The 26,363-nt window shown below is 36.7% G+C and overlaps 1 protein-coding gene across 1 annotated transcript; it reads left to right on the forward strand.

Annotated features, from left to right (window-relative positions):
* The first annotated feature begins 7,483 nt into the window (after window positions 1-7,483).
* LOC106064644 (acetylcholine receptor subunit beta-like 1) lies at window positions 7,484-26,248 on the forward strand. The gene is made up of 6 exons (XM_013223240.2): window positions 7,484-8,135; window positions 11,129-11,262; window positions 19,483-19,527; window positions 20,780-20,889; window positions 21,943-22,969; window positions 23,708-26,248. Exons 1-6 carry the CDS (start codon window positions 8,021-8,023, stop codon window positions 23,891-23,893), a joined length of 1,617 nt encoding a protein of 538 aa, XP_013078694.1. The 5' UTR covers window positions 7,484-8,020; the 3' UTR covers window positions 23,894-26,248.
* The last annotated feature ends 115 nt before the right edge of the window (window positions 26,249-26,363 follow it).

Here is a 26,363-nt window from a genome sequence, read left to right on the forward strand (position 1 = left end):
GATGAGCCGAGATTCAAATATTAACTCTTTCAACTTATTGAGATTCGTTTTATCCTGGCTAACACGTTGATTAATGTTAATGTCAGAGGGCAAACGTGAGCATGTGCTGGTCTGGAGATTTTTAGTTCAAACCTGTCAATAATGTTTTAATCACATTATGATCTTGTGTATATAATGTTGATCACATTATGATCTTGTGTATATAATGTTGATCACATTATGATCTTGTGTATATGATGTTAATCACATTACGATTTTGTGTATATAATGTTGATCACATTATGATCTTATGTAGATGATATGCATTTTTAATATATTTTACAAGTGTTAAAACAAAAGTGGAGGGAGACGGCGTGGCTGAGCGTTAAAGCGCGTTGCTTCCGAGACGGGGTCCTGGGTTCGAATGCTGGTGAGGACAGGCGTTTTTTCTGTTGTGTTGTCTTTATATGAGAAACGAGTCCTTGTAATCACAACAAATTTCCGTAAGGATCAATAAAGCAGTCTTAGTCTTAGTCTTAGTCTTAGATGTACAGATGTATAGATGTACAGATGTATAGATAAACATATGTATACGTGTATAGATGTACGTACAAGCTGCAAGCTTTGAAATGGGAACTTTACTTTTCAGAAAAAGTGGTGCAACAATGATTTCATTGATACACAGACTTTTTGATACACCTAAGTCTGTAGCTAATTTTTTTTTGCGTTTCATGGAAAGCCGCTATTGGGGCTGTGCAGTCTGTTTGTCCATCTGTTAGATTTAGCTTTCAAATTCTAATAGTACTATCAAAAGTCATTTTTTTTATCGACTATGTCGTTCTAAAATTGGTGGGACAGCAGCTTTTGGTTTTCTGAACGCTAATCCTTTAGTTGTTCATATGAAATGTTAAAACCGTCTAAAAGTAGATTTAAGAAACTTTTATAGAGTATTTTCAAGAAGCTATTAGTTAAAAAAGGAAACAATCTTCTTTTGTATCTTTTGCTTTTTTTTAAATAACATGTGTATCTAAAGGTTGAGTATTTATCTAATGAATGTTGTAAACAAGGTCCTGAACATGTTGTAGAAGGTGCTGAACATGTTGTAGAAGGTGCTGAACATGTTGTAGAAGGTGCTGAACATGTTGTAGAAGGTGCTGAACATGTTGTAGAAGGTGTTGAACATGTTGTAGAAGGTGCTGAACATGTTGTAGAAGGTGTTGAACATGTTGTAGAAGGTGCTGAACATGTTGTAGAAGGTGGTGAACATGTTGTAGAAGGTGGTGAACATGTTGTAGAAGGTGCTGAACATGTTGTAGAAGGTGTTGAGCATGTTGTAGAAGGTGGTGAACATGTTGTAGAAGGTGGTGAACATGTTGTAGAAGGTGTTGAACATGTTGTAGAAGGTGTTGAACATGTTGTAGAAGGTGTTGAACATGTTGTAGAAGGTGTTGAACATGTTGTAGAAGGTGCTGAACATGTTGTAGAAGTTGTTGAACATGTTGTAGAAGGTGTTGAACATGTTGTAGAAGGTGTTGAACATGTTGTAGAAGGTGTTGAACATGTTCTAGAAGGTGTTGAACATGTTGTAGAAGGTACTGAACATGTTGTAGAAGGTGTTGAACATGTTGTAGAAGGTGTTGAACATGTTGTAGAAGGTGCTGAACATGTTGTAGAAGGTGTTGAACATGTTGTAGAAGGTGCTGAACATGTTGTAGAAGGTGCTGAACATGTTGTAGAAGGTGCTGAACATGTTGTAGAAGGTGCTGAACATGTTGTAGAAGGTGCTGAACATGTTGTAGAAGGTGGTGAACATGTTGTAGAAGGTGGTGAACATGTTGTAGAAGGTGCTGAACATGTTGTAGAAGGTGTTGAACATGTTGTAGAAGGTGCTGAACATGTTGTAGAAGGTGCTGAACATGTTGTAGAAGGTGCTGAACATGTTGTAGAAGGTGCTGAACATGTTGTAGAAGGTGCTGAACATGTTGTAGAAGGTGCTGAACATGTTGTAGAAGGTGTTGAACATGTTGTAGAAGGTGCTGAACATGTTGTAGAAGGTGTTGAACATGTTGTAGAAGGTGGTGAACATGTTGTAGAAGGTGTTGAACATGTTGTAGAAGGTGTTGAACATGTTGTAGAAGGTGTTGAACATGTTGTAGAAGGTGTTGAACATGTTGTAGAAGGTGGTGAACATGTTGTAGAAGGTGGTGAACATGTTGTAGAAGGTGTTGAACATGTTGTAGAAGGTGCTGAAAATGTTGTAGAAGGTGTTGAACATGTTGTAGAAGGTGGTGAACATGTTGTAGAAGGTGTTGAACATGTTGTAGAAGGTGTTGAGCATGTTGTAGAAGGTGTTGAACATGTTATAGAAGGTGCTGAACATGTTGTAGAAGGTGGTGAACATGTTGTAGAAGGTGGTGAACATGTTGTAGAAGGTGCTGAACATGTTGTAGAAGGTGTTGAGCATGTTGTAGAAGGTGGTGAACATGTTGTAGAAGGTGGTGAACATGTTGTAGAAGGTGTTGAACATGTTGTAGAAGGTGTTGAACATGTTGTAGAAGGTGTTGAACATGTTGTAGAAGGTGTTGAACATGTTGTAGAAGGTGCTGAACATGTTGTAGAAGTTGTTGAACATGTTGTAGAAGGTGTTGAACATGTTGTAGAAGGTGTTGAACATGTTGTAGAAGGTGTTGAACATGTTGTAGAAGGTGTTGAACATGTTGTAGAAGGTGTTGAACATGTTGTAGAAGGTGTTGAACATGTTGTAGAAGGTGTTGAACATGTTGTAGAAGGTGCTGAACATGTTGTAGAAGTTGTTGAACATGTTGTAGAAGGTGTTGAACATGTTGTAGAAGGTGGTGAACATGTTGTAGAAGGTGGTGAACATGTTGTAGAAGGTGTTGAACATGTTGTAGAAGGTGTTGAACATGTTGTAGAAGGTGGTGAACATGTTGTAGAAGGTGGTGAACATGTTGTAGAAGGTGTTGAACATGTTGTAGAAGGTGTTGAACATGTTGTAGAAGGTGCTGAACATGTTGTAGAAGGTGTTGAACATGTTGTAGAAGGTGCTGAACATGTTGTAGAAGGTGTTGAACATGTTGTAGAAGGTGGTGAACATGTTGTAGAAGGTGTTGAACATGTTGTAGAAGCTGTTGAACATGTTGTAGAAGGTGCTGAACATGTTGTAGAAGTTGTTGAACATGTTGTAGAAGGTGTTGAACATGTTGTAGAAGGTGTTGAACATGTTGTAGAAGGTGTTGAACATGTTGTAGAAGGTGTTGAACATGTTGTAGAAGGTGTTGAACATGTTGTAGAAGGTGTTGAACATGTTGTAGAAGGTGTTGAACATGTTGTAGAAGGTGTTGAACATGTTGTAGAAGGTGTTGAACATGTTGTAGAAGGTGCTGAACATGTTGTAGAAGTTGTTGAACATGTTGTAGAAGGTGTTGAACATGTTGTAGAAGGTGGTGAACATGTTGTAGAAGGTGGTGAACATGTTGTAGAAGGTGTTGAACATGTTGTAGAAGGTGTTGAACATGTTGTAGAAGGTGGTGAACATGTTGTAGAAGGTGGTGAACATGTTGTAGAAGGTGTTGAACATGTTGTAGAAGGTGTTGAACATGTTGTAGAAGGTGCTGAACATGTTGTAGAAGGTGTTGAACATGTTGTAGAAGGTGCTGAACATGTTGTAGAAGATGTTGAACATGTTGTAGAAGGTGGTGAACATGTTGTAGAAGGTGTTGAACATGTTGTAGAAGGTGTTGAACATGTTGTAGAAGGTGTTGAACATGTTGTAGAAGGTGTTGAGCATGTTGTAGAAGGTGGTGAACATGTTGTAGAAGGTGTTGAACATGTTGTAGAAGGTGTTGAGCATGTTGTAGAAGGTGTTGAACATGTTGTAGAAGGTGTTGAACATGTTGTAGAAGGTGGTGAACATGTTGTAGAAGGTGTTGAACATGTTGTAGAAGGTGTTGAGCATGTTGTAGAAGGTGTTGAACATGTTGTAGAAGGTGCTGAACATGTTGTAGAAGGTGGTGAACATGTTAAAGAAGGTGGTGAACATGTTGTAGAAGGTGCTGAACATGTTGTAGAAGGTGTTGAGCATGTTGTAGAAGGTGGTGAACATGTTGTAGAAGGTGGTGAACATGTTGTAGAAGGTGTTGAACATGTTGTAGAAGGTGTTGAACATGTTGTAGAAGGTGTTGAACATGTTGTAGAAGGTGTTGAACATGTTGTAGAAGGTGCTGAACATGTTGTAGAAGTTGTTGAACATGTTGTAGAAGGTGGTGAACATGTTGTAGAAGGTGTTGAACATGTTGTAGAAGGTGTTGAACATGTTGTAGAAGGTGGTGAACATGTTGTAGAAGGTGTTGAACATGTTGTAGAAGGTGTTGAACATGTTGTAGAAGGTGTTGAACATGTTGTAGAAGGTGCTGAACATGTTGTAGAAGTTGTTGAACATGTTGTAGAAGGTGGTGAACATGTTGTAGAAGGTGTTGAACATGTTGTAGAAGGTGTTGAACATGTTGTAGAAGGTGGTGAACATGTTGTAGAAGGTGGTGAACATGTTGTAGAAGGTGTTGAACATGTTGTAGAAGGTGTTGAACATGTTGTAGAAGGTGTTGAACATGTTGTAGAAGGTGCTGAACATGTTGTAGAAGTTGTTGAACATGTTGTAGAAGGTGGTGAACATGTTGTAGAAGGTGGTGAACATGTTGTAGAAGGTGCTGAACATGTTGTAGAAGGTGCTGAACATGTTGTAGAAGGTGCTGAACATGTTGTAGAAGGTGTTGAACATGTTGTAGAAGGTGTTGAACATGTTGTAGAAGGTGTTGAACATGTTGTAGAAGGTGTTGAACATGTTGTAGAAGGTGTTGAACATGTTGTAGAAGGTGTTGAACATGTTGTAGAAGGTGCTGAACATGTTGTAGAAGGTGTTGAACATGTTGTAGAAGGTGGTGAACATGTTGTAGAAGGTGCTGAACATGTTGAAGAAGGTGTTGAACATGTTTTAGAAGGTGGTGAACATGTTGTAGAAGGTGTTGAACATGTTGTAGAAGGTGCTGAACATGTTGTAGAAGGTGTTGAACATGTTGTAGAAGGTGTTGAACATGTTGTAAAAGGTGGTGAACATGTTGTAGAAGGTGGTGAACATGTTGTAGAAGGTGTTGAACATGTTGAAGAAGGTGCTGAACATGTTGTAGAAGGTGGTGAACATGTTGTAGAAGGTGCTGAACATGTTTTAGAAGGTGGTGAACATGTTGTAGAAGGTGCTGAACATGTTGTAGAAGGTGCTGAACATGTTGTAGAAGGTGCTGAACATGTTGTAGAAGGTGCTGAACATGTTGTAGAAGGTGGTGAACATGTTGTAGAAGGTGCTGAACATGTTGAAGAAGGTGTTGAACATGTTGTAGAAGGTGGTGAACATGTTGTAGAAGGTGTTGAACATGTTGTAGAAGGTGCTGAACATGTTGAAGAAGGTGTTGAACATGTTGTAGAAGGTGTTGAACATGTTGTAGAAGGTGCTGAACATGTTGAAGAAGGTGTTGAACATGTTGTAGAAGGTGGTGATCATGTTTTAAACAAGGTGCTGAACATGTTGTAGAAGGTGGTGAACATGTTGTAGAAGGTGCTATTTTAAAACAGATAAAGTTGCACATTGTATAAAATTCTTTTCAAAAAAAGTTTGATTGGACAGTACGTGTAGCTTGATAGTTTCGCAGTTTTGCTAAATGTGCAGAGGTGTATCCCTAATCCACAAATGTGCACTTCTAAGATCTTACACAGATCACACCAAGTGAAATATAGAATTTCATGAATTGCCAGAAGGGCTGACATATAATTTCTTAACCACTTTATCAGATGTTATCATAGACAAATCAAGCTTTAAATGCACATTTCATAGGATTGTGATAATTTATGGTTTCTGACCTTCACTTATGAATATTTTCTAATGTTTTGTAACACAAATCTTTGCTTTGTTCTTTTTATTAACAATGTATACTTGTCATTGGTCACTAATTACTTATTAATACTCACCAAAAAATAAACAAAATATTGCTTTAAAATTCAGATTTCATTACGCAAAAAAATACTGTTGTACCTGCATCACTAATGTAACAAAGGACTCGCGTGAAGAGTACAAAAACATATATCAACTAGAATTTTACAGTGTTACTATTTTGTTGTCATTCATACCTGCAACATTGTCTTTCTCTTACTTACCTTTAGTAGGAGGGACTTGACATGATGTATCTATTCACAAAATGTGACGATGACGTCATCCACTTTTCCGTTCTATCGCCCACAAGTGTTTCCAGATGGACATCATGTGACATCAGATGATCTGTTCAGCCTGTCATCATCCAAGAACTGGGAAATTTTTTGTAATCTAATGGATCAATTCTGAGATGTTTGAGTCGGTCAATGTCATCTTTAACTCTGGATGAACTGGAGACTTCTTGACCTGTTCGGAATTTTTGGGACTCTGCAAATCAATTCCAATTTATTTTTCACACAGAAGTATTAAGTGAATGTTGCAGGATAAAAATGAAGAGAATGTCAGCCATATTTATTATTTTATCCTTTGCGGGCTTTCTACATTGACAAATAATGTTTAGTTTGGGCAGGAGGGCATAATTATAGTAATCTAGTCGTTTAGGTTAATTTAAGAATATACATTCTTGAAAGATTTGTGAAATAAGAGACGAGCATGATTGTAGATGTATTTGTTAGGACAAAATTCTCTAATATGAAATGTGTTTGAATGTGTTGTTCTGTTTATGTTAACAAATTTTATTCTATCTTTGAGAACAGTACGTAGGCTAGAGTTTCCCTTTCAGACCTTGCGATATATAAGGCAGATGATGTAAAAAATCATTTGTTTCTATGAACTATGGTTAACGAGGGTGTCGTGTGACCAGCGCGACGACCAACCGTCTTTACTTTCGCCAACTAATGTCAGATACCTATTAGAGATGGGTGAATCCCGAAATTCAAAATCCATTTCTCCACAGGGATATCTGGAGTTGATATTTCAATTATCCGATAGGCGGTTATTGATCAACAAATTCATCCAATTCTCTCAGTTTGAAAACATAAAAATAATTGTTTAGCATTAAAGGATTTAAGTATCTTTTAAATAGCAAATGAGGATTCGGGAGACAAAGGGAGATTTTTAAAAAGTTAATGAGATTAAAAGAAAACAAATTATTTTAAATTATCTCCTTAAAAATGACTACAGTATTTTTTGTGTTACAGCTTCAACCACGTGACATGTACTCCTCTTTTCCAAGTGCTAGTCCCAGCAGCCTTTCGTCTGGACGGTCTGCCGCGCACGAGAAATACATCCCTTTCCCACCCCCACACCATCTGCTTTAAGCCGCCTCCTATCTCACGCTCGCGCCTCTCGTCTGCTCTACTTCCATTCATTTGCGAGTTCATGTTTTTTTTTTAATATATATTTAAAAAGTGATTTATTCTTTTAATTTAATTAATTTTCAGGCATGAAAAAGTAAAACTAAATTAAAGGAAGAAAAATGTTGAATTAATTCGTTTTTTTTTTTAATTATTATTTTCATTTTTTTTTAAAGTTTTATTTCTAAGGCTTTGCATTGAGATTGTTGTAAGGTGTAGTGAACAGGAAATATGTCACGGCGCATGCGCTTCGACGACTTGGCTATTTCCGAATGTTTTTGTTGTTTTTTTTTATTGCCCGCAGTGACTAGTTGAGTTTTTATGCTACTTTTTTTTAAAACACATGTTTCTTTCTACACAGCTCAGTTTCGATCAGATTAACTAACCTACACACCGCTGGATAGAAGCTGTTGTTGTGCTGTTGTGTGGTTTATTTTTTCAACTATGGCTGACGTGTGACGATTTGTGATGAGTTCCTTATTCACAGAAGTTGGCAGTGACTTGACCATTCAGTGAACCTAATCAGGTCTCTGGTTGACGGAGTTTTGGATGCTGTTAGGTGGATTTCATTTATCGCTGTGGCTTTGTTTTGTTTCTTTAAATTCGTGTCTCTTTCAGGATCGTCGCCATGACAGGTAGAGGCATGGGCGTTACATATAGATACCTCCAGACATGCCTCACGCTGTGTGCCTCCTTCGCCGTGCTCATTTCGGCCTTAGAGATGGAGGAAGAGAAGAAGAGAGGTAATCGATGCATGCTAATACACGGAGGGAGGGGGGGGGTAACAAGAAAGGTCGTCATCAGAGGGAAAGGGGAGGGTGGGGGTGACGAGTGAAGGTGAGTAGCGGTTAGAGCAGGAGAGAGGATTGGTGGGGCCCAGGCATTTACAATGGAGTGTCAGCTGCTATGGGTGTTTGGGGAGGGGTAAGAAACAAGAGAACATAAGCTGTTTACTAAATAAGAAAACAGAAAGAAATGTTTCAAAAAAGAGAAAGTGTGTGTATTATATATTATATAAAGAGAGAGAGAGAGAGAAAGGAGGAAGAGTGAATGAGGAAGAAAAGAGTGAGAGATAATCTCCATCTTGTTGACATCTTTAGTATCAGGTTGTATAAACTCGGAGCACATCACCTGACGATGTCTGCAAGCCAGGTAGAGGTTCACGGCCTGCAACCTTTTCTACATCCACCTCACGAGGGTACCGCGGCGCTGTGTACCTACTTTGACACCTTGTTTACCCCCCCCCCCCCCCCCGTCTATGACATTTACTGTACAACATTTCAAATACACGTTTAGGGCGCACGTCTACGCCCCCGCCCCTTCCCACAAAGGTGTCTTCTTATGACACGGCTGTTTACAAAACCGTTGTCATAGTCATAGAGACTGTACTCAAGCAGGAAATAATTGATGTTTGTAAGTGGAGAGAGAGAGAGACTGAGAGAGGGAGAGAGAGAATGCCATAAGAAAACCAATCCGGGCTAATATTTGTTTTATCTACAATAATTATGAACTGTATAGACACTTGGTATATTTCTATACAGACTACTTTGTATTCATCTCAAGTCAAATTTGTACAAAGCTTTATTAACTCACTCCGTCTGTACGTCTGTCTGTCTGATACAAAGTCTTTACACGTTATTTTCTCCCACTTCCCAGTCTCGAATCAAGTTGAAGTTAACCCTAACCCTAACAAAACATGAATCAATTTAAATATTAACCCATTTATTACCTAATTAGTGGTAATAAATTAATTTTACTTCACACAGAAAAAGGAAAACAAATCTTATATTATTAGAGATATGGCTGTAAATGTACATTTCTTTCCTAAGCATTTCTAAGCTTTTGTGTTTATTGTGTATTTTTTTTTTTGCTTGTTATCTTCTATAGTTCATAGGCTGCATAATATTTGAATAATGTTGGATTTTCCTATTTAAGCCTATTGACTATCCTGTAACTAAACTTCAGCCTATCAAAACACAAATGCCATTTAACGATTAGTGGATTTTCTTTTCCTTTGGGTTCACTCGTTCACTTTGCACCTCTACATTGTTAATAGTTAAGGATAAAATAGAAGCATTGACCAAATATAAATGTCCATTGTGTTCTGTTTGTATAACAGTCAAAGACACTCTAGACAAGGAAGAAACAGACAAAAGAATTCTGTTATTAAAACATCAACTACATCTTTGAATCCAACACTTCCCTGTTCTTCCTTCTTTGTTTTTTTCTATCAATGTAGAGCCTACTTTTTTAAAATCTTTAGCTTATTGTTTCTGTTGGATTAAATTTGTATGTTTGGGTTTGGGTTTGTTTTTAAATCAAAGTGTGTGCTTGTGTGTGTATGTTTAAGTTTGGGTTTGTTTTAAAATCTTAGTTAGTGCTTGTGTGTGTATGTTTGGGTTTGGGTTTGTTTGTTTTTAAATCTAAGTGTGTGCTTGTGTGTGTATGTTTGAGACCATATAACGAATGGTCTCTGACAGTCTCTGTGTGTTGTCATGTTTGTCTGAGTGTGTGTTGTTTGTGGCCTGTTCTAAAAATACAATACAAAGACACTGGCTGTAATGTAATTTGTGTTATTAGATCTATAAGCATAATAGTTGTGTTTTTGTTTTGTTTTGTGTTTGTAAATCTATATACTTCATAGATTTGTGAGTAGATCTATATACTCATAGATGTATGCGTGTAGCTCTATATACAATGAAGAAATGAGTTTGTAGAGATCTCTATACTATATAAATACTTTATAGATGTGTGTTTGTAGATTTATAACCTTCAAGATGTGCGTATATGTAGATCTATAACCTTCAAGATGTGCGTATGTGTAGATCTATAACCTTCAAGATGTGCGTATGTGTAGATCTATAACCTTCAAGATGTGCGTATGTGTAGATCTATAACCTTCAAGATGTGCGTATATGTAGATCTATAAACTTCATAGATGTGTGTTAGTGTGTAGATCTATATGCATTATAGATGTTTTTGTACAGTGTAGATCTATATACTTCATAGATATGTGTTCGTATATCTATATACTTTGTAGCGTGTATTTATAGATCTATATAGTTTATAGATGTGTGTTAGGTAGATGTATATGCGTGTTTCATTGAGTTGACGTTTTTATACCCAACTCACCCAATACATAAATGTATATTCCATAGCTTGAGACCTAATCAGTCTCTATCTCCAGAATAACTAAACTATTAAGTCTACTGTCTCAACTCCATTTGTTGACTATTAAGTCTTCTGTCTCAACTCCATTTGTTGACTATTAAGTCTTCTGTCTCAACTCCATTTGTTGACTGTTAAGTCTTCTGTCTCAACTCCATTTGTTGACTGTTAAGTCTTCTGTCTCAACTCCATTTGTTGACTATTAAGTTTTCTGTCTCAACTCCATTTGTTGACTGTTAAGTCTTCTGTCTCAACTCCATTTGTTGACTATTAAGTCTTCTGTCTCAACTCCATTTGTTGACTATTAAGTCTTCTGTCTCAACTCCATTTGTTGACTATTAAGTCTTCTGTCTCAACTCCATTTGTTGACTATTAAGTCTTCTGTCTCAACTCCATTTGTTGACTATTAAGTCTTCTGTCTCAACTCCATTTGTTGACTATTAAGTATTCTGTCTCAACTCCATTTGTTGACTATTAAGTCTTCTGTCTCAACTCCATTTGTTGATTATTAAGTCTTGTGTCTCAACGCCATTTTTTGACTATGACATATTTGATGCTGTGTTTCCAGAGGACTACGAAAAAGATTTGATCGCCTATTTGTTTGACAACAATGGCTACAATCCTCTGGTTCGTCCGGTCAGAAACAACAACGACACATTGGACATTGCCTTCAACCTGGCCTTGAGTCAAATTATACATCTGGTGAGTGTACTATTGACATCTACTGTCCCAATAACTGGACAATAAGTTAAATACTCATACACTGTAACTGATTAAAACCATAGCTTTAATTGCTGAAGTCTCCGAATTAAAATGATAAATATTACAATGTGAGCAGGAGTTGAAAACCAGTCCACTCACATACTCTAGACTCTAGACACATCTAGACTCAAATATACATTCACATGGACACTCGTACACAGAGTCAGTAATCGTGAAGATGGCTGCCTGGTCATTTCAATGGCTCGCGGTTCATACCCTGCCCGCTGCCTCCCTCCACATAAGTTTAAACAAACAAGCGAGTCAAGTCTGAAAGACAGAATAGTTCTTAAAAAATATACATCATAAATATATTCTATATATTCTAAAATGACTCTCCAGTAAATAAAATTATTTTAGTTTTAACCCATTACCTCCTATCTATATTTTTGCCAATGCTATAATCCTCTAACGTATCATTAGCTATTGATTGCACATGTGCAGGCCGTCTGGAGCTTTCAGCCTTACTTTTGGTAGTTCCCAAAAATCACCAGAATACATTTGCAAAGAAATCGAAAGTCGGTTAAGACGGTCGCATTGATTGGGGCAACATTTCTTTGAAATACAGATGGAAATGGAAGAAACAGCGACATCTTTACTCATATTTGCGATGCACAAGGGAGACAATTTCCCTCCTTTTTTTAAAAGTTATCTGCTTCCATCTCATTTCGGTTTTTCTCGGTAAATAGTCGCTCCAAGTGTCCATATGGAGCAGTTTCTTTGGTTCTTCAGGAGTAGTGGGCCTTGCTTTCATTCATGTTTTTATCTTTAAGTAAATACAATTGTTTAAAATCTAGATTTAGTTCTGAAAATACTTTTTAAAAAATTGTAATTCATAATATTGATTTATTTTCAATCAGAGTTTCATTTTAAAATTTTTATTTCATTCTACATTTCTTAAACAAGAAGAATATGTTTAAAATATCTTTTTTAAAAGACAGTTTCTTCTTTATACAGCTTATAATTTGTATAATTTGCTCATAATAACTATTGCTTGTAAAATTAAAAAAAATGGAACATTTATTACGCCGTCCAATCCCTCACCCTCCATACTCTCGAGAAAAATCCTGGTTTGTTCCCAAGATCCGTTTGTTTCCATGAATGTGCGACCTGAATAGAGGAACTGTAAAAAAAATGGATTGATAAACTATTCTTCCGTATTCTGTAAACCGCATACTCCAAAAGTCTTGCTCTTTAGGCCGTATTCTGTAAACCGCATACTCCAAAAGTCTTGCTCTTTAGGATTTTGAAGATACTATCCAACACGAATTATCTTTTTTATCTTCTAATGGAGAGATACTTATTGCAGACTCAAAGAGATGAAAAAACAAGAGCATTTGTTTGAAATTAATACATGCTTACTTATATCTTATGTCAATCCAGTGACACATTGTGTGCATTAAACAAAAAAAAATTAATTTATATTAATTTTTCTAGTGTATATTTCTTTTATTTATTAAAAGCATATATAAAGTAAACTTATACTCTGTTCCGTCTATCTAAATTTGTCTTCCAACAGTTCGATGTATAAGCCAGTTAACTGGGTCATGTCAACGGGTTATCACGTGACGATCTAAAAATGTTCATATTTTTGGGCAGCAACAAATTCTCAAATTTGACGTCTTGGCGTCTGCTGCGTTGACCTTGTAATGACCCATTGACAGATCTCTGCCGGGTGTAATCTGCATATCTTTCCCCAGTGGAATTTTACTACATCTGTAAAATAAAAGCTAGAAATATGTTTTGGTACCTTTATTGTCATAAATACGGTATCAAAAAAAGATCTAATTGCTGGACATAACAGTGCGTACACATCATCTCAGGGACAGCTGAACAGGGTTCTAAAACCTGAAATAAATCTTATATAAAAATACTTTTTTAAAAAGAGACAACTCCTATTTGATGAGACTTATTGCTTTCTGTAAAAGCCATTATTACTTTGCTCTTAATAACTATTAAATCATAGATACAAAGGAACATAATTTACCGTATTAATACATTATAGAAGTACTATATACTTATGTATATTGTCACAAATTAATTATATCAGGCCAGCTAAGACGATGCCAAAATGTGGCCATTACGTTGTATCAAATGATCAATAATGTCTATTATTCTCTACACGCTGGCCACTGGACACTTACTTCATTAAAATGCCGGAACAAAGAGAAATGGCACTGGAAATATTAGGTCAACAATTGGACCTAAGGATCTTCTGTGCAAACAAAATTGTCCTTAATGACCCCCTAATTTTGATAACTGCTTTGTTTATATTACATACTTTCTAAACTTTTTATATTTATCTGGCAAAAGGTTAGTAAATCGAATTTTACTTTTCCCGGAGTTATAAAGCAATGTGAGTGCTATTTGTACATCTGGATTGCTGACCAGTCACATGACTGACAGACAAGAGAAGATTGTTTTGAACTCAGTCTTAACACTTCCAAGCACAAAGTTATTGTCTGCTACTGGCCCCATGAAGCATTAGTTCATCACGCATACCGCATTCCTTGGGACCGACAGGTCGCTTCTCGGGTCGAGCGAAATGGGAACAAGAGAATGGATTGCGAATTCGGCACAGCCACTACCCACCCACCCCTCCCCTCGTGCATTTGTTTTTGTTTTCTATAGACGTGGATGATAAGGACAAAAGAAGATTGTTCTGGTTGTAGTGTTAAGTAATGGGCGGATTGTTCTGGTTGTAGTGTTAAGTAATGGGTTGATTGTTCTGGTTGTAGTGTTAAGTAATGGGCTGATTGTTCTGGTTGTAGTGTTAAGTAATGGGCGGATTGTTCTGGTTGTAGTGTTAAGTAATGGGCGGATTGTTCTGGTTGTAGTGTTAAGCAATGGGCGGATTGTTCTGGTTGTAGTGTTAAGTAATGGGCGGATTGTTCTGGTTGTAGTGTTAAGCAACGGGTTGATTGTTCTGGTTGTAGTGTTAAGTAATGGGTTGATTGTTCTGGTTGTAGTGTTAAGCAACGGGTTGATTGTTCTGGTTGTAGTGCTAAGCAACGGGTTGATTGTTCTGGTTGTAGTGCTAAGCAATGGGTTGATTGTTCTGGTTGTAGTGCTAAGCAATGGGTTGATTGTTCTGGTTGTAGTGCTAAGCAACGGGTTGATTGTTCTGGTTGTAGTGCTAAGTAATGGGTTGATTGTTCTGGTTGTAGTGCTAAGCAATGGGTTGATTGTTCTGGTTGTAGTGCTAAGCAACGGGTTGATTGTTCTGGTTGTAGTGCTAAGCAACGGGTTGATTGTTCTGGTTGTAGTGTTAAGTAATGGGTTGATTGTTCTGGTTGTAGTGCTAAGCAACGGGTTGATTGTTCTGGTTGTAGTGCTAAGCAACGGGTTGATTGTTCTGGTTGTAGTGTTAAGTAATGGGTTGATTGTTCTGGTTGTAGTGCTAAGCAACGGGTTGATTGTTCTGGTTGTAGTGCTAAGCAACGGGTTGATTGTTCTGGTTGTAGTGTTAAGTAATGGGTTGATTGTTCTGGTTGTAGTGTTAAGTAATGGGTTGATTGTTCTGGTTGTAGTGCTAAGCAATGGGTTGATTGTTCTGGTTGTAGTGTTAAGTAATGGGTTGATTGTTCTGGTTTTAGTGTTAAGTAATGGGTTGATTGTTCTGGTTTTAGTGTTAAGTAATGGGTTGATTGTTCTGGTTGTAGTGTTAAGTAATGGGTTGATTGTTCTGGTTGTAGTGCTAAGCAACGGGTTGATTGTTCTGGTTGTAGTGCTAAGCAACGGGTTGATTGTTCTGGTTGTAGTGTTAAGTAATGGGTTGATTGTTCTGGTTGTAGTGCTAAGCAACGGGTTGATTGTTCTGGTTGTAGTGCTAAGCAATGGGTTGATTGTTCTGGTTGTAGTGCTAAGCAACGGGTTGATTGTTCTGGTTGTAGTGCTAAGCAACGGGTTGATTGTTCTGGTTGTAGTGCTAAGCAACGGGTTGATTGTTCTGGTTGTAGTGCTAAGCAACGGGTTGATTGTTCTGGTTGTAGTGCTAAGCAACGGGTTGATTGTTCTGGTTGTAGTGTTAAGTAATGGGTTGATTGTTCTGGTTGTAGTGTTAAGTAATGGGTTGATTGTTCTGGTTGTAGTGCTAAGCAATGGGTTGATTGTTCTGGTTGTAGTGTTAAGTAATGGGTTGATTGTTCTGGTTTTAGTGTTAAGTAATGGGTTGATTGTTCTGGTTTTAGTGTTAAGTAATGGGTTGATTGTTCTGGTTGTAGTGTTAAGTAATGGGTTGATTGTTCTGGTTGTAGTGTTAAGTAATGGGTTGATTGTTCTGGTTGTAGTGTTAAGTAATGGGTTGATTGTTCTGGTTGTAGTGTTAAGTAATGGGTTGATTGTTCTGGTTGTAGTGTTAAGTAATGGGTTGATTGTTCTGGTTGTAGTGTTAAGTAATGGGCGGATTGTTCTGGTTGTAGTGTTAAGTAATGGGTTGATTGTTCTGGTTGTAGTGCTAAGCAACGGGTTGATTGTTCTGGTTGTAGTGCTAAGCAACGGGTTGATTGTTCTGGTTGTAGTGCAAAGCAACGGGTTGATTGTTCTGGTTGTAGTGTTAAGTAATGGGTTGATTGTTCTGGTTGTAGTGTTAAGTAATGGGTTGATTGTTCTGGTTGTAGTGTTAAGTAATGGGTTGATTGTTCTGGTTGTAGTGTTAAGTAATGGGTTGATTGTTCTGGTTGTAGTGTTAAGTAATGGGTTGATTGTTCTGGTTTTAGTGTTAAGTAATGGGTTGATTGTTCTGGTTGTAGTGTTAAGTAATGGGTTGATTGTTCTGGTTGTAGTGCTAAGCAATGGGTTGATTGTTCTGGTTGTAGTGTTAAGTAATGGGTTGATTGTTCTGGTTGTAGTGTTAAGCAGTGGGTTGATTGTTCTGGTTGTAGTGTTAAGCAATGGGCGGATTGTTCTGGTTGTAGTGCTAAGCAACGGGTTGATTGTTCTGGTTGTAGTGTTAAGTAATGGGTTGATTGTTCTGGTTGTAGTGCTAAGCAATGGGTTGATTGTTCTGGTTGTAGTGCTAAGCAATGGGTTGATTGTTCTGGTTGTAGTGTTAAGTAATGGGTTGATTGTTCTGGTTGTAGTGTTAAGTAATGGGTTGATTGTTCTGGTTGTAGTGTTAAGTAATGGGTTGATTGTTCTGGTTGTAGTGTTAAGTAATGGGTTGATTGTTCTGGTTGTAGTGTTAAGTAATGGGTTGATTGTTCTGGTTGTAGTGTTAAGTAATGGGTTGATTGTTCTGGTTGTAGTGTTAAGTAATGGGTTGATTGTTCTGGTTGTAGTGTTAAGTAATGGATTGATCGTATTGTATATGGATTTATTTCAGTTTATACACTGTCACTACACGTAAGGTATCTTGATATTACACCATCAGCTGGTGATTTAAATGAATGCTACTTTTAGCCCACTTTGATTGCTATTCAAAACTGCATTTAAAATACAAATCTATGTCATAGTTTACATGTTATCAGAAACACGTCCCTCATGGCCTATGACATACATATTTACTTTTATTTCTAACACTTTTATCATTGTTTCCATTATATATATATCCAATATACTTATATGTTTTGGGCTTTTCTCATAGAGCCATAATTTGTTGAAATTGCAAAACATACTCGTGGTTCAGATGCGAGAAGTTTCGAACAAAAAAAAGCAAGGGAAATAACTATATTGTAAACCTTTCTTCTTGTGATTTAATTTTAAGTATTCATTGTCTGCTTTGGCTAGTTTGAGCTTATTTCATAATATATTTAGAAACTGTAAAAAATGAAACGCAGGAGGATAGGGAGTAAATTAATTTAGTACATAGCAACAGTTTCAGGAATTGTATCGCTCCAACAAAAACATTTATATTTCTTGGAATCTTTGGGCTTCCATAAGAAATAAGGATAGAATCCCAGTAACTTTGTTGACCTACAACAATGGACAATCCAGTGATCGTCAAGTTTGGACAGTTTATGAACAATTTTAACGTGAACTGTTGTGTAAACCGTAAACGTTTGATAGTGTCTTATGTGTTGTTGGCAATCTCTTCAGTACTGAATATAAAAAATTTAGTAGGCAACCATTGTTATGGATAAATACAGTTACATAAAGTAACTTATGGATGTCATTTAAAAGAACGCTAACCTTTAGAGCATTCTAATCGGTACGCAAAACTACATTTAATTAAAAACAAATATATGACATAGTTTACATGTTAACATAAGCATCAGGACAACACTATTGTAACCCAACACACACATTGGTAAGAAAAATAGTTCCAACTCCTCACCCTACCCTCAGCAGGTGGAGCTTGGTACACTCTCACAGACACACTTCTAGACTACAAACTGTTCTATATATGCTAGACTCGAGCCTTCAACAGCCAGATGGAAGTTGTTCCATCTATTCATACCATTACATAGTAAATCTTGTATATAGGATTTTTGTAAGGCTTATGAGGTAAACATTTAGAATGAGACATATAGCCTAGTCATCAACTCAACCAAATCATAAATCAACTCAACCAAGTCATAAATCAACCAAGTCATAAATCAACACTACCGTTTATAATAATCAGGACCTATGGAAGCTAACGTAAATGTCCTATTTAGTGTTTTGTCATTATGGGAATATGAAACTCGCTTTATGTTCTACGTCAAGCCTATGGTTACTAGTTACTAGACTCTGACCTATTCGTAAGTAGAACTTGAAGGAAATCATTTTTAGTACACTTTTAATGTGATAGCTAATGTGTATGACTTGAAGTCATGCTTTTAAAAAAAAACAACGTTTACGTGATCTAGTCTTTGAATCCGTTCATCTGCAATTAGAAAACTACATTTAGACTTGCATCGCAAGAGTTGTTCACCTTGTTGACAGTGAACTTGTATAATTTCAATAAAAAGGAAATGGCGGAAGTGGGTAATTGTGTTATTATAAGACTATCCCTAGTGTGTTTAGTTTAAAATAATTAGGCCACTCTATAAATTAGCTAAACTGTCATAATTTTGACATCCATGTTTCATTTGGCTAGTTAGAATAAAACCTTTTCACATTTGCTATTTTGTGTACATGAACTAAGTGGGCGAGTGTAGAAGTTTTAAAAAAACAACAACCTAGCAGCGCCTCCACACTCTCACATTGAGATCTCAAAACTTCTACGTTCGCTGTACAATTAGTCCAGGCTGGTAGATGATAGAGATGTTTCTTGGTCCCACTCCTAGGAGCGACATCTTGGAAGACTTATCTTATTATATCTTATATAATACAGACGTTACTTCAAAAAAGAAGATGATTATATCCTAAGCGTCATGCATCTAGTCTTGACCTAAATTCTGCCAAGTCACTGGTTTTCCCTACTGGCTCAGGCAACCCATTCCATGCTCTAATAGAAGAAGGAGCGTTTGTACAAATTTGTCCTAGAATATGGAACGAGGAATGTGCCTTTATCTTTGTGTCTTTCTGAGTATTATATTAGATTTTGTTTTGTATTTGAAGACTATGGTTCAGTGTTTTATGTATAATAGCTACTTTACTTTTTTTGAGTCTTCTCTCCTGAAGGCTTTCTAAATTTAGTGATTTTACTAAAGGACACTAAAGGTGTTACTCTAGTCAAATGTGAATATTCGTTAGTTGTGAATCTCACTGCTCTATTTTGTGTCTGTTCCAGTTTCTTAATATTTTCTTGAGTTGAGGGGTCCCAGACAGAGGATGCATATTCTATTATTGGCCTAACCAAGGTTAAATAACATTTTATGTTCTTATTTGATTTATAGAAATTTCTTTTAATGAACTATAATACTATGTTTGATTTTTTGATAGTTTCATCAATATGTGGATTCCATGACAGTTTTTCATGTATTATACACCTAGGTATTTTGCGTTTGTAGACTGTGTTACTGGACTCTACCTCAGTACCGAAAGTGTTGTATCTTGGCCCTAGTCCTTGAAGTGACATCTTCCAAGACTACCTTCGTTACTTAAGTAAAGCGCAGTGGCTGCCGATGTACGCTAACACTTAGACACATTGTAGTTCAAAATATCGATCGAAAAAAAAAAGAAAACAAGGAAATATTTGTTGGATTTTTTTTCTTTTTTTTTTTGTTTGTCATTTTGTTTTAATGAACGTTAAGACATCTTCACATGCTGATGTTTCTAGAAACGTTTGTCTTGTTTCAGGATGAAGTGAACCAGGTCATGAAGACAAATGTTTGGCTGCAACTGGTATATTTGCAAATTTTAAAATCATGGACAAGTTTCATAAATTAAAAGAGCATTCTTTACTATTTGGCGCTTTATCGATATGTGTCCTTGTCCTTCTAGATGTGTCCTTGTCTTTCTAGATATGTCCTTCTAGATATGTCCTTGTCCTTCTAGATATGTCCTTGTTTTCTAGATATGTCCTTGTCCTTCTAGATATGTCCTTGTATTCTAGATATGTCCTTGTCCTTCTAGATATGTCCTTGTTTTCTAGATGTGTCCTTGTCCTTCTAGATGTGTCCTTGTCTTTCTAGATATGTCCTTCTAGATATGTCCTTGTCCTTCTAGATATGTCTTTGTTTTCTAGATGTGTCCTTGTCCTTCTAGATGTGTTCGCAATCTCTGTTTAACGTGAGCTTTTCTTGCAAAACCATTTTTATTTTTTTATTTTTCTTTGTATATCTCTTGTCTTTCTCTTTGTATATCTCTTGTCTTTCTCTTTGTATATCTCTTGTCTTTCTCTTTGTATATCTCTTGTCTTTCTCTTTGTATATCTCTTGTCTTTCTCTTTGTATATCTCTTGTCTTTCTCTTTGTATATCTCTTGTCTTTCTCTTCGTATATCTCTTGTCTTTCTCTTTGTATATCTCTTGTCTTTCTCTTTGTATATCTCTTGTCTTTCTCTTTGTATATCTCTTGTCTTTCTCTTTGTATATCTCTTGTCTTTCTCTTTGTATATCTCGTGTCTTTCTCTTTGTATATCTCTTGTCTTTCTATTTGTATATCTCTTGTCTTTCTCTTTGTATATCTCTTGTCTTTCTCTTTGTATATCTCTTGTCTTTCTCTTTGTATATCTCTTGTCTTTCTCTTTGTATAGCTCTTGTCTTTCTCTTTGTATATCTCTTGTCTTTCTCTTTGAATATCTCTTGTCTTTCTCTTTGTATAGCTCTTGTCTTTCTCTTTGTATATCTCTTGTCTTTCTCTTTGTATATCTCTTGTCTTTCTCTTTGTATATCTCTTGTATTTCTCTGTGTATATCTCTTGTCTTTCTCTATGTATATCTCTTGTATTTCTCTTTGTATATCTCTTGTCTTTCTCTGTGTATATCTCTTGTCTTTCTCTTTGTATATCTCTTGTCTTTCTCTATGTATATCTCTTGTCATTCTCTGTGTATATCTCTTGTCTTTCTCTCTCCCACTCTTTTTGTACCTCTCTCTTTCTATAGTCTCTCTTTCCTTTTCTATTCCTCTAATGTGTTCTTTCTGTTCAACCTGCAGTACTGGACAGACTACCAACTCTCATGGGATCCAGCATTGTTTGGAAACATAGGCTCCATACGTATACCTCAAGACAAGGTTTGGGTACCTGACTTTGTACTATTTAACAAGTAAGCCCCTTTATTAATGTCTTCTAACAAGTAAAAAAGAAGTAAGTTCCTTTATTAGTGTGTCTTTGTTATAACGTAAGCCCCTTTATTAGTGTGTCTTTCTTCTAATGTAAGCCCCTTTAGTGCGTCTTTGACTCTTTGTTCTAACGTAAGCCCCTTTATTAGTGTGTTTTGTTATATTCAAACAAGTTAGCCCCTTTATTTGTGTGTCTTTGTTCTAACGGAAGCCCATTTATTAGTGTTTCTTTGTACTAACGTAAGCCCCTTTTTTATTAATGTATTTTGTTTTAATGTAAGCCCCTTTATTAGTGTGTCTTTTGTTCTAACTAACAATTAACTTCAAACAAGCCCCTTTTTTAGTGTGTATTGTTATATTGAACAAGTAAGCCCCTTCATTAGAGTTATGCTAACCATCAAGTAAGTATAACATTGACTGAAATCACGACTACAATGAATTTCATATATTAACTTTAAAGTTAACTCTCTCCGTGTAAATCAAGAGTCACGTGTACCAGTAAAACCAACACTTTATAAGTATAGGCTACAACCAACAACCAAATTTCAAAACCATTCTCTCTAAAGAGAGCTCCATACACACACACAAGCACACACATACATACACACATATCATATATACATTGTCTTACTCAGCGTGAGATCAAGTCAGAAAATGGATGAGTGTGAAGAAGGTTAGTCTATGTGTCACACTTGATTGACTCTGTCACTTTGTCACACTTGATTGATTCGGTCACTCTTTCACACTATTGATTCTGTCACTGTGGCAGTGCTGAAAGAACGAACTAGAACTAGTATTTCTTGTCTTGAGCCATGGGACGGACTACTCTCAGCTATCAGACCAGCAGCTCTGATCCAGGAAGTTCTTTGTATTTGGGAAATGTTTACCCTTTTTTGTATGTCTGAACTCTTTCAATGCTTATTCAATATTTTATATATTTAGCATAAATTGTTAAGCATAAAAAAAATAAATTTTATGTTGTCTATACATTTTATTTCGAAGCCTTGTCAATAAATTATTTCACATCTGCTTTTCAGCGCTGATGGAAACTTTGAGGTCACCTTCAAATCGAACTGTGTTTTGTACAGCAATGCTGAAATCAACTGGATCCCTCCTGCTATATATCACAGCTCTTGCTCGATCGACGTCAAGTATTTCCCTTTCGACCAACAAACCTGCGAGATGAAGTTCGGGTCCTGGAGCCACAAAGGCAAATCTCTGAAGTACACTTTCCGGGACAACCGAGACAAGGTAGTGCTTGCAGACTACTTAAAGAGCGGCAGCTGGGACATCATTGACTGTCCCGGGAAAATCGTCAATGTGACTGATATCACGGGAGATGTGCGCGAGCTGATCGTGTTCGAGTTCATCCTGAGGAGAAAGACTCTGTTCTACACCGTCAACTTGATCATTCCCTGCGTGCTCATTTCCTTCGTCACCGTCTGTGTGTTTGTCCTCCCCGCGCATCGTGGCCAGAAAATCGCTCTGTGTATATCTGTCCTGTTCGCCCTGGTAGTGTTTCTTCTTCTGGTCTCCAAAATACTCCCGCCCTCTCTGACCATCCCTCTGATTGCCAAATATCTTTTATTCACATTCTTGATGAACTTTATCGCCATCTTCGCCACCGTCATCGTCATCAACCGGAACTGGGTCAACCCACACAATCATACCATGCCGCCTTGGGTCAGGGTCGTCTTCCTGCGAGAGCTTCCTAAATATCTGCTCATGTCCAGGCCAGACTTTGAAAAACGATGGAAAGCCATGGCTGAGCCCGAGTTTGATCCCCCCGAGTGCATCAACAATCAACTCGCCAGATATGACGAGGAGTCTATGGAGCTCGCGGATAGAAGCTCCTCGCCCAATCAAATAACACAGTTGGGTGAAAGCCAATCCAATCCCAGCTTATCTGATGAAGCAGCCAGCAGGCAAACAGATGTTCCTAATGGTCAAGAAGTGTCCAGCCCTAGGCGCAGAAAGTTTGTGATGACCCCTGAAATACGTAGAACTGTGGAAGCAGTGAACTTTATCTACACTCATCTGAAATTAGAACAAAACCACGTCATGGTAAGTGCTATCAATAATTACTGCTTTAAATGCTGGAATCGATATATCATGTAGTTTGTTAATAGATATATTTGTATTACTGATCATACCTGCGTGCTCATCTTGTTCCTCACCGTCTGTGTGTTTGTCCTCCCCGCCCATCGTTACAATCCACAACTAAACATTCTCTCTGAAAAGTCTGTTTAGTAATTTAAATGTAAAAATAAAGATATCTGTAGAATAAATAAAATAAGAGAGGTGTGAGAGAATATGTTAACACTTTCTGTAAGAACATCAACTTAGAATAAGAAAGATCATAATTAGCAATTTTTTTATATTAAAAAGTGACAGCAACGTAGACACATTTCTTGTTCATGAAAATCAACAGTCAACTAAGATGAACAAATCCAGCACTGGAAATGCTAATTTCATACTGTCAATGCACTATAAGTTTCAAAAATAAAATGTTCCTTGGAAATACAGCGCAGAAACGAAATAATGACCAAATCACTCTGGAGTAAATATTTATTAATTTTATCAAGTTTATTCTTAAATCTTATAGACATTAGCGCTTGTGTATACGTATATGTATCTGTCCAGGTTAACTCATATCCATATTCCTCGTCGTGTAAAAACTGTAATGATCTATTTTTAGCTTTCCAGTTTCCGGTTTGTAGCCATTTTCTTCATTTTGAAATCAAGTAGTGTAGATATTTTACTGACTTCTTGAAATGAAAATCCTTGTGTGTGTGTCCTCAGATGCTAGAGGAATGGAAGTATGTGGCCAAGGTGCTGGACAGATTGCTGCTCATCATCTTCTTGCTCATCACATTCTCCGGCACGGCTGGGATTCTGATCAACGCCCCGCACATCCTGGAGTTTGTTGACCAGGACAAGATCATCCGAGAACTGCAAGACTATTTGACCAAAGTGCAACCATCATAATACACGCGAATAGAAGGTGCAACTCTGGAAGTTTCGGCTGCATGGGGTAAAGTTAAAACTGAAGATGTCTCGGTCTGAAAGTAAAGTTGTCGTTTTGAAGAGGAAAAGATTAACAAGAGACTCTTCTTACCTACGTACTGCCAATAGTTATGCAATGCTGGTGAATGTATTGGCTGCTATGTATTGTTGTGTACAGTTCACTGTACGTAAATAAGGATACGATGCCAGTAATCAGTGTGGGTCAACACTACAGTGTCCTACCTTCTGTGTCCATACCAGCTGTTTCCTAGCCACTATGTCCTTTCAGTTCTGTCCTACCAGTGTGTGCTATCAGGTTATTGGTTGCTGTTCTTTGTTTTCATAAACAAAAATGGATGTTCTCTCGTGCTTTTTTTTTCAGAACAAAATAAATGTCACGTGATTACATTGTGTCCTTCAAAGAATCTGGTGAAATGTTGTAGATGCTTAGAGTCTTGATTCGTCTATACTCCATACGTGCATAGTACATCTGCATTTAATAGATTGTAATTTCAACAACCAGCTAATAAATCATTTCATTATTCTTGTTATTATACAAATAATGTATACATTAGAACATTCATGTGTTTGTGTTTTGTTATTGCAAGATCATTTTGTATTTGATAGACCTGAGACTTCCTCCAATCATTTAGTGTTTTCCTTTTATTTCATTTAGTTTGTTTACTCATGTCTCAAAATTTATCTTTTTTTTTTAAATGTAAAATTAGATCATAATCCATTTTCTTCGTGGGCTCTTCTTGTGAGTGCCATATGAAGTCACCATACAATCTGCAGTCTCCTAAACACTAATGTTGATTGACTATTGTATATACCATTGAAAATGTTGTGACTTGTGAAATATGTCTTGAAATGTGCTCAGACTTTATGCATCACATTCGATTTGGAAAGATTTACTTTTTAAAGGTATGCAAAAGCACCTAATAATTTCTCTCTTTCTTTCTCTCTCTCTTTCTCTCTACATCTCTCTTTGTCTTTCTGTCTCTTCTATTTTCCCCATCTCTATATCTCTTTATTTACTCTATTCTTTTCCGCTATCCTCCACTCACACTCCCCCTTTTCTCTCTGTTCTCTCTCTCTCTTTCTATTCCTCTCTTATCCCTCTCTCTCTCTATCTCTCTTTTTGTTTCTCTCTCTATCACTCTCTTCCACTCTTTCTCTGTTTCTCTATCTCTGTCTTTTTTTTTCTGTACAAGTTTTTATAAACAATAATTTCGTACAGTGTAAAATATTTAATGCCCGATCATCTATGTACCCATTTCTAGAAGAACCTATTCTATTTATGTTTATGTACATACATTAGCCAAATATATAATGCATTTTTAAAATGCAAATAGTGTGATATAAAATATAAACACAGAATGAAGAATGTTTTAATTAAACCCAGCTCAAGTGTGTCCAGTATACAGCTTCATATTTACAAAGTTACTAAGTCATGACTTTTTACATATCGATATATTGACCTAAGTATAGACTTTACATTGTGTTGATTTGTATGATCCGCAATATTCAATTGTAATTTCCGATGACTTTTTGACAAGAAATTGAACTCAATAAAAACCACCAGTCTATGGTACAAAGTAGACATAAATCTCATTTGTTGGTGTTGTTAATGAGAACATTGTCAGAGGGATTTCTGTAGTGTCTGTGTCAATGTGTGAGCTGAGAGAATGATACTTGTGGAGTTTGTAGTGTCTGTGTCAATGTGTGAGCTGAGAGAATGATACTTGTGGAGTTTGTAGTGTCTGTGTCAATGTGTGAGCTGAGAGAATGATACTTGTGGAGTTTGTAGAAAATGAAGATAAGCCAAACTCAAGAGTACAAAGACATTAATATCCAAAGAGTTTAGGCACACCAAGTTGTATAGAGTAAGTCACACCAGGTTGTCTATAGTTAAGTCACATCAGGATGTCTAGAGATAAGTCACATCAAGTTGTCTAGAGTTAAGTCACACAAGATGACTCCTAGAGTTAATGAACCGCAAGGTGTCTAAAGATGAGTAACACTTAAGTGGCTCGAGAAACATCAAGTTGTCATTAAAATAACAGGACAGCAACCAGCCAAAACATCAAGTTGTCATTAAAATAACAGGACAGCAACCAGCCAAAACATCAAGTTGTCATTAAAATAACAGACAGCAACCAGCCAAAACATCAAGTTGTCATTAAAATAACAGGACAGCAACCAGCCAAAACATCAAGTTGTCATTAAAATAACAGGACAGCAACCAGCCAAAACATCAAGTTGTCATTAAAATAACAGGACAGCAACCAGCCAAAACATCAAGTTGTCATTAAAATAACAGGACAGCAACCAGCCAAAACAGCAACCAGCCAAAACAGCAACGCCTGGCTGTCTAAAGTTATATTATGCTTACAATGGGATATCAATTAACTCTAACAGAATTAATTAAGTTACTTTACTAAAAGATGAT

Source organism: Biomphalaria glabrata, chromosome 1 (genome assembly GCF_947242115.1).
Source record: "Biomphalaria glabrata chromosome 1, xgBioGlab47.1, whole genome shotgun sequence".
Lineage (NCBI taxonomy): Eukaryota > Metazoa > Mollusca > Gastropoda > Planorbidae > Biomphalaria > Biomphalaria glabrata.

Bases quoted from the DNA above. Each gene is read 5' to 3' on its own strand.
- LOC106064644 (XM_013223240.2), top strand. From the start codon at position 8,021: ATGACAGGTAGAGGCATGGGCGTTACATATAGATACCTCCAGACATGC. The intron at 8,136-11,128 runs GTAATCGATGCA...CTGTGTTTCCAG, and splicing joins GGAGGAAGAGAAGAAGAGAG to AGGACTACGAAAAAGATTTG. The intron at 20,890-21,942 runs GTAAGCCCCTTT...TCTGCTTTTCAG, and splicing joins GACTTTGTACTATTTAACAA to CGCTGATGGAAACTTTGAGG.